The sequence below is a fragment of the Carlito syrichta genome, unplaced genomic scaffold, assembly GCF_000164805.1.
Source record: "Carlito syrichta isolate Samal-C Ts95f unplaced genomic scaffold, Tarsius_syrichta-2.0.1 Scaffold315477, whole genome shotgun sequence".
NCBI classification, from domain to species: Eukaryota; Metazoa; Chordata; class Mammalia; order Primates; family Tarsiidae; genus Carlito; species Carlito syrichta.
In genome coordinates, this window is record NW_007259573.1 from 194461 (window position 1) to 208078 (window position 13618).

Here is a 13618-nt window from a genome sequence, read left to right on the forward strand (position 1 = left end):
AGGTCTCACCAAGTTGCCCAGGCGGGTCTCGAACCCGCGAGCTCAGGCAATTCACTCACCTCGGCCTCCCAAAGTGCAAGATTACAGGCTAAGCCACTGAGCCCGGCTATTTTGTTTTATATATAGGTATACATACACATTTTAAGAGATGTTGGCCGGGCCCAGTGACTCAGCCTGTAATTCCAGCACTTTGGGAGGCTGAAGTGAGTGGGTTGCCTGAGCCTGCAGATTTGAGACCAGCCCGGGCAAACTTGGCGAGACTTTGTCTCTACAGTTAAAAAAAAAAAAAAATTAGCCAAGCATGGTAGCATAGGCCTGTAGTTCCGGCTACTTGGAAGGCTGAGGCAGAAGGATCGCCAGAGCCCAGCGGGTTGACGCTGAGGTGGCTGTGAGTGTGCCACTGCACTCCAGCCTGGACAATGGAGTGAGACTCCAACTCAAAAAAAAAAATAGGATGTTATTTATGTATTACTTTTTAATGTTGAATTAAATTATGGTAGCAATGTGTAGTGTGACATTCACTCAACTGTGATTTCACCATTTTCTTTGACTGTCCTGCCTATCCATCTTTTGAGCAAACGTCGTACTTAAAATGCATATATATTTTTTTGGCATCTCGTGTGTGTGTATGTGTGTGTGTGTGTGAAATTTTTATGGTTAGGTTCTGCTAAGTTTAATTTTTAATGTTGGTCTACTACATTTTGAACTTGAAAATTCTGGACACAGAAGTTCTGACCCTGGTAAGACATCATGAATGACTTTCTTCTACCCCTGAAAAAATTTCTTAACATGTTAAAACCAAAAAAGTTAAATGACAGCGTATTTCTTCATTCCCTAGGGCTGTTTGCAGGAAGCACGAACTTATGCAGTATGACTTGGAGATGGCCGCTCAGGACTTGGCATCCAAGAAGCAGCAGTGTGAGGAGCTGGCAACTGGGGTGAGTGTTTTCCTTAGGTCTCTTCTACTCTTGTGGTAAGACTTATGTGGAACCAGCTGCAGTCACTGTACTCAGGATGCCTGCACCTTTTATAGTTTGTGAGTGACTTTATACTTATTTGGCTGCTATTTTGATATAAAAAGAGGTAAGCCATTAAGATCATTCACTGTGCCAGGTGTGGTGGCTCCAGCCTGTAATCCCAGCACTTTGGGAGGCCGAGGCGAGAGGATTGCCTGAGCTCAGGGATTCGAGATCAACCTGGGCAACATGGTAAGACCTCGTCTCTACAATAAGTCAAAAAATAAGCCAGGTGTGGCAGCATGTACCTGTAGTTCCAACTACTTAGAAAGCTGAGTTGGAATGATCGCCTGAACCCAGCAGGTAGAGGCTGCGGTGCCTGTGAGCGTGCCACTACACTCCAGGCTGGGCAACAGAGTGAGAATCCGACTCAAAAAAAAATCATGCACTGTATAGTAAGAAATGTTACCAACATTCCTCTGTGTAAAAAGTAGCATTTAGAGCTGGGCTCAGTGGCTCAGCCTGTAATCCCGCGCCTTTGGGAGGCTGAGGTGAGTGGATTGCCTGAGCCCCCGGGTTCGAGACTCGCCTGGGCAGCGAGACCTCATCTCTACAATAAATCAAAAAATCAGCTGGGCTTGGTAGCGCATGCCTGTAATTCCGGCTACTCGGAAGGCTGAGATGGAAGGATCGCCAGAGCCCATCAGGTCGAGGCTGCGGTGACCAGAAGCGGCCACTGCACTCCAGTCTGGACGACAGAGTGAGACTCCAACTCAAAAAAAAAACAAAAAGAAAATGCAGCAGAAAGGCCAGGGAAAATTACTGTTGGTCACGAGTAGATTCCATCTGAATCTATCTGACTTCCTTATGTAAGTTAATTCTGGGATATTTGTTTGCATTCTTAGTGCACAGAGGAAGTGATATATGTTCAACCCATGCACACAGACACACACATACACCAGTGAACTACAATCCTCTATTAACAATCCTGAAATGCAAAATCTCTAAACACAGGGCTTTTTTTGTTTTGTATTGTTTTTGAGTGAAACTGATCAGTACTAACCAGAAATCTTTTTGTGCCTTATTTGGCAACTAACCTTAACCTGACCTGAAGTCATTTGGTAACAAAACCTGACTTTGAATGACTGAGGCTATTTATGTTTTTTCCTCACTCAGTGAGAGGAATTATGAACTTGTACATAAATGATTCAACTAAATAACCATGGCTCTGGAATAAAAAATTTTACCTCAAAAGCACACATTTTAGCTGGGTGCAGTAGCTCAAGTCTGTAATCCCAGCAATTTGGGAAGCAAGGTGGGAGGACTGCTTGAGTCCAACCTGGGCAACACAGTGAGACCACATCTCCATTAAAAAAAAAAAAAGTGCCGGGCTTGGTGGCTCAGCCTGTAATACTGCACCTTTGGGAGGCTGAGGTGAGTGGATTGCCTGAGCCCGGGGGTTCGAGACCCGCCTGGGCAACTTGGCAAGACCTCATCTCTACAATAAATGAAAAAAATTATCCGGGCATGGTAGCGTGCGCTTGTAGTTCCAGCTCCTTGGAAGGCTGAGGCGGTAGGATCGCGGAGCCCAGCAGGTCGAGGCTGCGGTGGCCGGGAGCGGCCACTGCACTCCAGTCTGGGCGACAGAGTGAGACTCCAACTCAAAAAAAAAAAAAAGTAGCATTCAGTTTCTAAGTTCATATTTTTCCAGTGTTAGAAGTCATCTGAGGAGTGCCCTGCTTGTGAGACTTATGGTAGTTTTATCTGAGCTAGGGTAAAAATGGCAAATGTTTTCTATTTCTTTTTTGTGTGTATGTGGTTAAATATACATAACATAAAATTTACCATTTTGACCATTTTTAAGTACACAGTTCAATAGTATGGTCATCCCTTGGTATCCACAGAGGACTGGTTCCAGAACCCTCACAGATACTCAGATCCACAGATGCTCAAGTCCCTTGTATAAAATGTCATAGTGTTTGCATACATTCTACGCACATCCTCATATATATATTAAGTAACTCTAGATTTCTCACACTACCTGACACAAAGTAGATGCTATGTAAATAGTTGCTATACTGCATTTTAAAAATTTGTATTAACTTTTATTATTGTATCCATCCTTTTTTATTCTTTTCCAAATATTTTTGATCTGTGGTTGGTTGAAGCCATGGATGTGGAGGGCCAACTGTACTGAGTACATTCACACTGTTGTCCAGCCAGTCTCTAAAACTGAAACTGTGTCCCATTAAACAACACCGCCCCTCTTCCCTCCCCTCAGCTCCCAGAAGCCGCCATTCTTCTTCCTCTAGGATCTTGACTGCTCTAGGCCCCTCACATGAGTGGAGTTGCATGGTGTATATCTTCTTGTGACTGGCTTATCTCACTTAGCATAGTGTCCTCAGGGTTCATTTGTGTTGTAGGTCATGTCACAATTTTGTTTCTTTTTAAGGCTGATATTCCATTGTATGTAATGCCACATTTTTTTTATCTGTTTATCTGTTTTGGTTTCCTCTTAGACTGTGAGAACATTCTCTTTGAAGGGAATGACTACCAAGCTCTTCGGTCAAGAAACTCCAGAGCAGAGAGAAGCCAGAATAAAGGTACTAGAAGAACAAATAAATGAAGGAGAACAGCAACTAAAGTCTAAAAATCTGGAAGGAAGGTAAAAATACCGAGATGTTTAACAAAGCTAGACTTGTAGACTACATGCAGATTGTTTTTATTATAACAGTTCCCACCAGGCTTGGTGGCTAAGCCTGTAATCCCAGCACATTGGGAGGCCAAGGTGATTGAATTGCCTGAGCCCACGGGTTTGAGACCAGCCTGGGCAACTTGGCAAGACCCCATCTCTACAAAAAAAAAAAATGCTAGCCAGGTGCAGTAGCACGTGCCTGTAGTTCTGCCTACTTGGAAGGCTGAGGCGGAAGAATTGCTGGAGTCAACACTGTAGTGGCGTGAGCGTGCCACTGCACTCTGACCTGGGCAACGGAGCAAGATTCCAACTCAAAAAAAAAAAACAAAAAAAACAGTTCCCAGCTTTTTTAGGTTGCATTTCTAAGACATTTGAATTATCAAAAGTCATGTTATAGAAATGGTTGTTTTCGTGTGGGGAAGAGAGGAAGAAGAGTGGAGCGTTAGCTACATAATACAACCTTTCTGCGCCTTCTTGCTTTCTGGCCTTTGCCCTTTCCCTCTGCCCTCTCTTCTCCCCCATTTAGCAAAGCCTGATGATCCTTCAGGACCCAGCTCAGTGTGACCTCGTTGTGACGCCTGCGGTTATCCTCTCAGGCCATCATAGCATGAGATGATAACTCCTACCATGGGAGCATGGCAGTTTGCTCTGGGTGGTAGGTTGTTCTGTGTGATTGTCCCTGGCTAAGTTGGGAGCCCTTCGAAGTCCATGAGCGTGTCTTTTTCTTTTCTTTTTTTAAAAATAGGGAATGCTTCACGAATTTGCGTATTATCCTTGCACAGGGGCCATGCTAATCTTCTCTGTATTGTTCCAATTTTAGTATATGTGCTGCCAAAGTGAGCACTGTGTCTTTTTCTTTATGTCCCAGCGCCTTGTATAGGGCTTGGCATGTAATTGTTCCATAAATATTTCTAAAAATACAGTTCTTGGCTGGGCATAGCAGCTCACACCTATAATCTGAGCACTTTGGAAAATTGAGGTGAGACGATTGCCTGAGCCCATGGATTCAAGACCAGCCTGGGCAACTTGGTGAGACATCACCTCTATAATAAATCAAAAAATTAGCTAAGCATGGTGGCATGCACCCGTAGTTCCGGCTACTTGGAAGGCTGAGGCAGAAGGATCGCCGGAGCCTAGCAGGTCGAGGCTCTGGTAGCTGTGAGCTTGACACTGCACTCCAGCCTGGGCGACAGAGTGAGAGACTCCAACTCAAAAAAAAAAAATACAATTCTCAGAAATCTGCTATTACTGTTGGACTCATTTTTCTTATTGTTTTTTGTCATCGTTTGTTAATTTTTAGGACTATTGGCAACAAATAAGACCAAACATTCATGAACTAAGTTAAAAAGACCAATGCCCCTCAGAATTTTTAAAACTCCAGTTCTCATTTAAAGCAAGTATAGGCTAGTGCCAGGCACAGTGGCTCACAGCTATAATCCCAGTGAGGTAGGAGAATCACTTGAGACTAGGAATTTGAGACCAGCCTGGACAACATAGTGGGATTCTGTCTCTATAAAAAATAAAAATTAGCCAAGCATGGTGGCATGCACCTATAGTCCTAGCTACTTGGGAGGCCGAGGTGGGAAGATTGTTTGATCCCAGGAAGTCAAGGATGCAATGAGCTATGATCGCACCACCGCACTCCAACCTGGGTGACAGAGTAAGATCCTGTCTCTAAAAAAATTTTTTAAATATAAAACAAGTACATGCCAAATGTGATTCATAATCCATCTTGTCAAAAGAATGTATGTAACCCGGCGTGGTGGCTCAAGCCTGTAGTCCCAGCATTTCAGGAGGCTGAGGTGAGGGGATTGCTTGAGCCCATGGGTTTGAGACCAACCTGGACAACTTGGTGAGACCTCATCTCTACAATAAATTTTAAAAATTAGCCGGGCGTGGTAGCGCGCACCTGTAGTTCCGGCTACTTGGAAGGCTGAGGCGGAAGGATCGCCTGAGTCCAGCAGGTCGACGCTGGGATGGCCGTGAGCGTGCCTCTGCACTGCAGCCTGGGCACTGGAGTGAGACTCCAACTCAAAAAAAAAAAGAGTGTATGTTTTCCAGTGACCCAAGGATGGCACTTGATTTCATTGTGGCATTTGTGAGCTGCTTCAAGAAGTCATCTAGGCCAGGCCCAGTGGTTCACGCCTGTAATCCTAGCACTTTGGGAGGCAGAGTTGAGAGGATTACCTGAGCCCATGGGTTGGAGACCAGCCCGGGCAACTTGGTGAGACCTCATCTCTACAATAAATAAATAAAATTAGCTGGGTATGGTAGTGCACACCTGTGGTTCCATCTACTTAAGAAGGCTGAGGTGTAAGGATCACCTGAGCACAGCCGATTGAGGCTACGGTGGTCGTGATTGTGCCACTGCACTCTAGGTTGGGCCACAGAGTGAGACTCCAACTCAAAAATAATAATAAAATATTTTTAAAAATTTAAAAGTCACCTATACCTACTTTATAGAATCATTTGAAGGTAGAATCTTTGTAGCAAAAATTTAGATTAACATATAGAAGAATATATGCCTATTTCTCTGCTTTATTCTTTACTATAATGTTTAAGAAAAGATAGAACTATCGGCAACACCCTTGGCTCCCCCTCCCACCTTGGGAGCTTTTCTGTCCTCTCAATAAATCCTGCTTCCAAAAGAAAAGAAAAGATGGAACTGTTTTATACAAACAGTACCCTCCTTCTGCATAGATAATTAAAAAACTCAAATGAGAACTGGTTGGTTGAATTTATAATATATAGTTACTTAATTTAAATAAGAATAACAAGCATGCCAAAAAAAAAAGGCTCCGTGGCTCAGCCTGTAATCCCGCGCCTTTGGGAGGCTGAGGTGAGTGGATTGCTTGAGCCCGCGGGTTCGAGACCCACCTGGGCAGCGAGACCTCATCTCTATAATAAATCAAAAAATCAGGCGGGCGTGGTAGCGCATGCCTGTAATTCCGGCTACTCGGAAGGCTGAGGCCGGAGGATTGCCAGAGCCCAGTGGGTCGAGGCTGCGGTGCGGCCACTGCACTCCAGTCTGGGTGACAGAGTGAGACTCCAACTCAAAAAAAAATAAAAAGAATAACAAGCCGGGTGTGGTGGCTTACACCCATAATCCCAGCACTTTGGGAGTGTAAGGCAGGAATATCTATTGAGCCCAGAAATTCAACACCCCATCTCTACCAAAAAATTATGAAAGTTAGCTAGGCATAGTGATGTGCTCCTGTAGTCTCAGCTACTGAGAAGGCTGGGTGGGAGGTCCACTTGAGCCCGGGAGGTAGAGGCTGCAGTGAGCCATGATTGCACCACTGCCTTCTAGCCTGGGTGATAGAGTGAGACCCTGTTTAAAATAAGTACATAAGAATAATAATGATACCTTTTATTTCAGAGAATTTGTGAGAAATGCGTGGGCTGACATTGAACGCTTCAAAGAGCAAAAGAATCGCGATCTGAAGGAGGCGCTCATAAGCTATGCAGTCATGCAGATCAGCATGTGCAAGAAGGTGGGCGGGGCTCCTGGGGCTTCTGCACTCAGGAGCCAAGGCACTTTGATGTTCTCTTAGCTCGGAAGCATCTCTTATTTTCATTTTCATTCATTTTCCCTTCTAGAACATTTCCCAATTTCTCTACTGAATTTAGAAATAAATATTTCATCAAAATGTCAGTTACAAAGTCTCCACTCTGTCTAAAGTTCCAAATTTGTATCCCCATTTATAGCTTTATTTGAAATATTTACCAACATTATTTTGATAATGTGATGTTCTTGGATAGAAAAATACCATTCCTAATCTACAGTTTGAAAAATAGCTTGAACATCATTTGAGAAAAATGTGGTTATGACCTAGTTTGTTGGTAAAGCAAATCCTTCATGTTGCTGATATCCTTGGTAAAAGATTAAACATTGACGCTTATTCGAGTTAAAATAAATGTTTGACAATAACGGAAGTCTTTCTAAAATGCTGCCTGCCCTAAAAAGAAAATAGAACACAGTCCTTAACCTTTTTTTGTAACCTGAGATCTGTCAATGTAACTACCAGTACTAATGTTTCACATTTGTCTAGCATGTCATAATTTTTTTTTTAATTTATTTTTTGTTTTAGAGATAGGGTCTCGCTATGTTGGCCAAGCTGGTCTCAAACTCCTGGCCTTAAGCAATCCTCCTGACTTGGCCTCCCAAAGTGTTGGGATTATAGGTGTGAGCCACCGTGTCTGGCTGCGTGTCATAATTTATCAGTTGATTCAACATGCGTTATCTTGGTAAATCTTAACATTAAGATGAATTCCTGTACTTATGAAGACCTTGAAGGGGGAAAAAATTACTCTTATATAAACACATATACAATTCTTGTGCTTCGATTTATGCAAAAGTTATATGTTTTGGCTGAGAGCCATCACTTTCCCTACCCTTTGCATTTGTATCACCAGCATCAGCAGCAGAAAACAGATATTTTCAGGCATAAGCACCAGACCCACTTGCTAGTCAAGCAGGCTCCTTTGGCTTGGGCAAATTCATGTTCCTCCTCAGTGAATTCTAAGTTACTTTATATTGTGGACCTTGGGAGTCACTAAGAAGTGAAGGTCGTGACTGGCGAGTGCAGTGCTAAAGCATGGTGTAGTCTGGTCATGCCGGTCTCAGAGCTGCCATCCTGTCCACTCCTGCTTCTTGCCCCTGCTGAGTGCTTAACGTTCCTGGTCCTTTTAAAATATAACTTGTTGAACTTCAAGAAACCCTAAAGATCAGGTAACAAAGATTTTTAGAGTGGTTTTTGCTTTTCCTATTTAAAAAAGCCTCATTAATAAGCTCCATGTGATCTCTCATTCATTTCTTCTTTAATGTAAAATGCAAGACTTTTTGTATAATGACCCAGCAGGCCTCCCTGTCACACACTTTTTCAGGACAGGGTGATTGAGGGTGCTAGAATTCAACCTCTGAATACAAAGGATATTACTACAGGGGTATTAGACATGCTGTTGGGTAGCTTGTGGGTTGCTTACACATCCTAAGATAATTATAGCAAAAAAGAATAAGAGTTCATATTCACCTTATTTCCCAAGAAGAGTATTGTAAAATTTCATCATGTTTGATTTTCTTGCCTAAGTGGAACAGATTTTTTTTTTTTTTTTTTTTGAGTCAGGGTCTCACTCTGTTGCCGAGGTTGGAGTGCAGTGGCATAGTCACAGCTCACCACATCCTCAAGGGCAAGTTGTGCTCCCACCTAAGTCTCTGAAGTGTCCGGGCCTATAGATGCATACCTTCATGCCTGGCTAATTTTTTGATTTATTGTGGAGATGAGATCTTGCTATGTTGCCCAGGCTGAACTTGAACTCCTGGGCTTAAGCAGTCCTCCCACCTCAGCCTCCTAAAGTGCTGGGATTATAGGCCTGAGCCACATAATAGGCGTGAACCTGGCTGAAGTGAAACAGATTTTGATATTTGAAAATCTACAGCATGCTTTTCTTTAGAAACTTAAAATTTAGTGGCAGAAGTCAAGATTAACATCAGGTTTTCTTGGATAACTATGGGTGTCTGTAATTTAGATATTTTACTTGTGTATTCACTTTTTATTTCTATTTTTGCTTTTTTTGAGTTGGAGTCTCACTCTGTCACCCAGACTGGAGTGCAGTGGCCGCTCCCCACCACCGCAGCTTCGATCAGTTGGGCTCCGGTGATCATTCTGCCTCAGCCTTCCAAATAGCTGGAACTACAGGTGCGTGCTACCACACCCGGCTGATTTTTTTATTTATTGTAGAGATGAGGTCTTGCCAAGTTGCCCAGGCGGGTCTCAAACCCACGAGTTCAGGCAATCTACTCACCTCAGCCTCCCAAAGCTCTGGGATTACAGGGTGAGGCACCGAGCCCGGCTTCACTTTTTAAATATATCATGTTGTCCAGGTGCGGTGGCTCAAGCCTGTAATCCCAGCACTTTGGGAGGCCAAGATGAGAGGATTGCCTGAGGCCATGGGTTGGTGAACAGCCTGAGCAACTTGGTGAGAGCTCATCTCTACAATAAATCAAAAAAATAGCCGGGCATGGTAGTGCATGCCTGTAGTTCTGGTTACTTGGAAGGGTAAAGTGGAACAATCGCCTAAGCCCAGCAAGTTGACGTGGGGGGGCCAAGAGTGTACCACTGCACTGCAGCCTGGGCGATGGAGTGAGACTCCAACCCCAACTCCAAAATATATATATAAATATATACCGCACCTGGCCAACATGATATATTTTAAAAGTGAATGCACAAGTAAAATATCTAAATTGCAGACACCCATATTTATCCAAGCAAACCTGATGTTAATATGTGTGTTTGAGCCAGGCTCGGTGGCTCAGCCTGTAATCCTGCGCCTTTGGGAGGCTGAGGAGAGTGGATTGCCTGAGCCCGCGGGTTCGAGACCCGCCTGGGCAGGCGAGACCTCATCTTTACAATAAAATCAAAAAATTAGCCGGGCGTGGTAACACGCGCCTGTAATTCTGGCTACTCAGAAGGCTGAGGCGGAAGGATCACCAGAGCCCAGCAGGTCGAGGCTGCGGTGGCCGGGAGCAGCCACTGCACTCCAGTCTGGGCAACAGAGTGAGACTCCGACTCAAAAAAAAAAAAAAAATGTTTGTGTGTATATATACATATATATAATGTTTTACTTATAAGGTCAGCTACTCAATGCATTTTTTTAATATGATCAAACTATTAATTGAATATAATTAGATGACTAAATTGCAGTAGCATTGAACAAAAACAATTTATAAATAGACCAGGTGCTGTGACTCACACCTTTAATCCCAGCATTTTGTGAGGCTAAGGCAGGAGAATTGCTTGAGGACAAGAGTTCAAGACCAGCTTATTATAGTGATACCTGTCTCTACAAAAACTAAAATAAAATATAAATTAGCTGGGTGTGATGGTACGCTCCCATAGCCCTACCCACTCAGGAGGTTTTGGCAAGAAAATCACTTGAACCCAGGAATTTGAGGCTGCAATGAGCTATGATTGGGCCACTGCACTCCAGCCTGGGCAAAGGAGCAAGATCCCATCTCTTAAAGAAAAACACAAAACAAAACCTTATAAATAAAGTGACATTTAAAAAAGCATATAGTACTTCTGTTTATTTTTTGGTCAAGCTTTTTGATAGGTGAATTTTCTGAATTTATTGAATTTCCTTGTTCATTGAATCAGATAGACTTTTAAAAATACTGAATTGATTTTAAGCTATTTTATCTTAGTTGCTTTTAATAATTAGTTATTATAAAAATAGCACATATGTTCATTGCAAAATTTTCAGATAATCCAGAACCATGTTAAGTCAAAATTATTTCCTTCCTTAAAATCTCATTTCATTTATTTGTTTGTTTGTTTGTTTGTTTAAAGCAGGATTTATTGAGAAGATAGAAAAGCTCTCAGAGCAGGAGGGGATCCAAGGGGGTTGCCTCATTTTATTTTTATTTTATTTTTTGAGTAGTGGTCTCACTCTGTCACCCAGGCCGGAGTACATTGCCATGATCACAATGATCACAGCTCATGGCAGCCTCAACCTGCTGGGTTCAGGCAATCCTTCCACCTCAGCAACTCGAGTAGCTGGGCCTACAGGCACCTGTCACCATGCCGGGCTAATTTTTTTTATTTTTGTAGAGACGAGTTTTCGCTATGTTGCTGGGGCTAGTCTCAAACTCCTGGGCTCAAGTGATCCTCCCGCCTCAGCTTCCCAAAGTGCTAATTTCGTGCATAATTACTTTTTATGCAAACTTTAGTTATTAGACTAATAATGTAATAACTCAATTTGTATTTTATTGTTAGACAAGTACAATTTTTTTGTTTCAAATATTACATTGAAAAAACTGGGCCATTGTTTTTGCTAAGCACTGGCCAGGCCATGTGTTCTTTGAACTATGGCTAAGCCATGTTTTTCTAGCTTTGACCCTCTTCCCTACCTTGGGGAGGTGAATCCTTTCTCTCCCTCTCTCTCTAATTTACTTTTCTAAATAAACTATATTTTCCAATCTAAAAAAAAAGAAAAAGCTGACTGAAAATGTGTGTGTGGTTTACAAATAGAAGCTGTGGGCACCTGTGATAGGAGTAAGTACCTTTGTGATCTGAACCGTGAAGACACAATTTTCCAACAAGTTGTAGAAGTTCCTTTTTCATTTTGAAGATTAGCTCTTAGGAGCATCTCTTGCTCTGTTCAGAAGCATTAGACATTTGCTTATATTAACCATTTCCCAAAACAGCATCATATTTGCTGGACTTGTTAGTAATTCCAAAAGGAAAAACTTAGTAAACTTAGGTACTTGGGTTTTCAGATTCATCCAGAATCACATTTTAAAGGTTTTTTTTTTCCTTTTTCTTTCTTTTTTTTTTTTTAGGGAATTCAAGTTTGGACCAATGCTAAGGAATGCTTTAGCAAGATGTAATCCTGCGAAATGAATTTCTCTTCAATCAAAGTGCCCCAAAACAGAAGCACAAGAAAATAAAAGAAATTTAAGTTGCTACCCAGTATATATAAAAATATACAGTAAGTTGAATAAATTTAGCTTTCCTTAACCTAATTATAGTCGTGTTAATAGAGCACAAAAAGGATGTATTTTAATGAAGATTAAATATTATAATTTGAGGTTTTGGGGACTGGTGCTGATTCAAAAAAGTTAATTTAATAATATATACCAACAGATTGTCAGGCTTCTGAACCAATGACTGAATGTCAAGATGTTCATTACTTTTTAGATGTTTGTTTCAATGCCAGCTGTTTCAGATCTGTTAATGTCGAGACTTTTTTCCTAAGGTTAAATTCTATATTTACTTTGTAAAGACCCACTCACCTGTTATAAGGGGTTACTTTCTCTTGCCTTATAGTTGAGCTGCTTGGTTTGACAAAGCTCAGCAGAAACTTAGTGTGACAAATCTGAGATTTTCTTCCACATTCATTTGATGCCCCTTGTAACATTTGCATACACTAGAAAATGCCTTCAATGTGTGTTTTACCAGAATTTTAATACTGGTCAGAAATTTTATACTGCCAACAAAGAAGACTCAGCTTCTCAGATCACAGTGGAAGACACTGTTATGATCTAGCAATTGCACTGTAGAAAGTTTTAGCCGAATATGTTGTGTACCAGAATTCAACTCTTCTCAAATAATGAGTAACCTCAGTGACGAGCCTACATGTGTCCCGCTTGGCTCTCTACACTTGGCGTTTCAGGGTACAAAAGGTAGCATTTCAGTGCAAGACACACGCAGTAAGCATGTGATGGCATCTTCATTATTAACATCCTTCTTTTCTACTGCTTGGCTGTATTTTCTGTAAAGATAAGTTACTGTTTTTCACATGTGTTTGCGGCGTGTGTTCAGAAGCCAGGCGCCTCATCTTGCCAGCTCTGCTGTGTCCAGTGTGTACTCATTCTTTCTAATGATGTAAAAACAATCCCCAGTACTGTTGAGCAGCTGACTTTTTTACATGTTTAAAATGTTGCTGGATTTTTGTGCTGTTTGCCAAACTTACACAATAAATAAATGAAGTATTGTGCTGATTTTCAGATGATTTCTGTTATTTTCACAAGGTGATCCATACATACTAATGTCTGAGCTCTGGGAGAAGCCATGTTAACGTTTGGAAGTGTTAAATGCATAAATATGCCTTCCACCAAAATGTTGCTTTCTTTTTTTTTTCCTTTTTTTTGAGTTGTAGTCTCACTCTGTCGCCTTAATCACGGCCACTGCAGCCTTGACCTACTGGGCTCAGATGATCCTTCCTTCTCAGCCTTTCAAATAGCTGGAACTACAGGCATGTGCCACCACACCCAGCTAATTTTTTGACTTACTGTAGAGACAAGTTCTCACCAAGTTGCCCAGGCTGGTCTTGAACCCCTGGGCTCAGGCAATCCTCTCGCCTTGGCCTCCCAAAGTGCTAGGATTATAGGCTTGAGCCACCGTGCCCAGCTTTTTAAAAAGTTAATTAGAGAAGATTCACCTCCCCTTGGCAGGGGAGAGGAGGC

At 42.1% G+C, this 13618-nt stretch overlaps 1 protein-coding gene across 2 annotated transcripts in view; it reads left to right on the forward strand.

Moving 5' to 3' along the window:
• Window positions 1-13158, forward strand: part of SNX4 (sorting nexin 4) — an 80134-nt gene extending 66976 nt beyond the window's left edge. For both annotated transcript variants that reach the window (XM_008072872.1, XM_021706360.1), the window contains 4 exons: window positions 839-938; window positions 3476-3621; window positions 7031-7145; window positions 11993-13158. In XM_008072872.1, the coding sequence (XP_008071063.1) occupies window positions 839-938; window positions 3476-3621; window positions 7031-7145; window positions 11993-12040 (409 nt within the window). In that variant the 3' untranslated portion in view covers window positions 12041-13158. The remainder of the gene's footprint in view (window positions 1-838; window positions 939-3475; window positions 3622-7030; window positions 7146-11992) is intronic.
• Window positions 13159-13618: the final 460 nt, after the last annotated feature.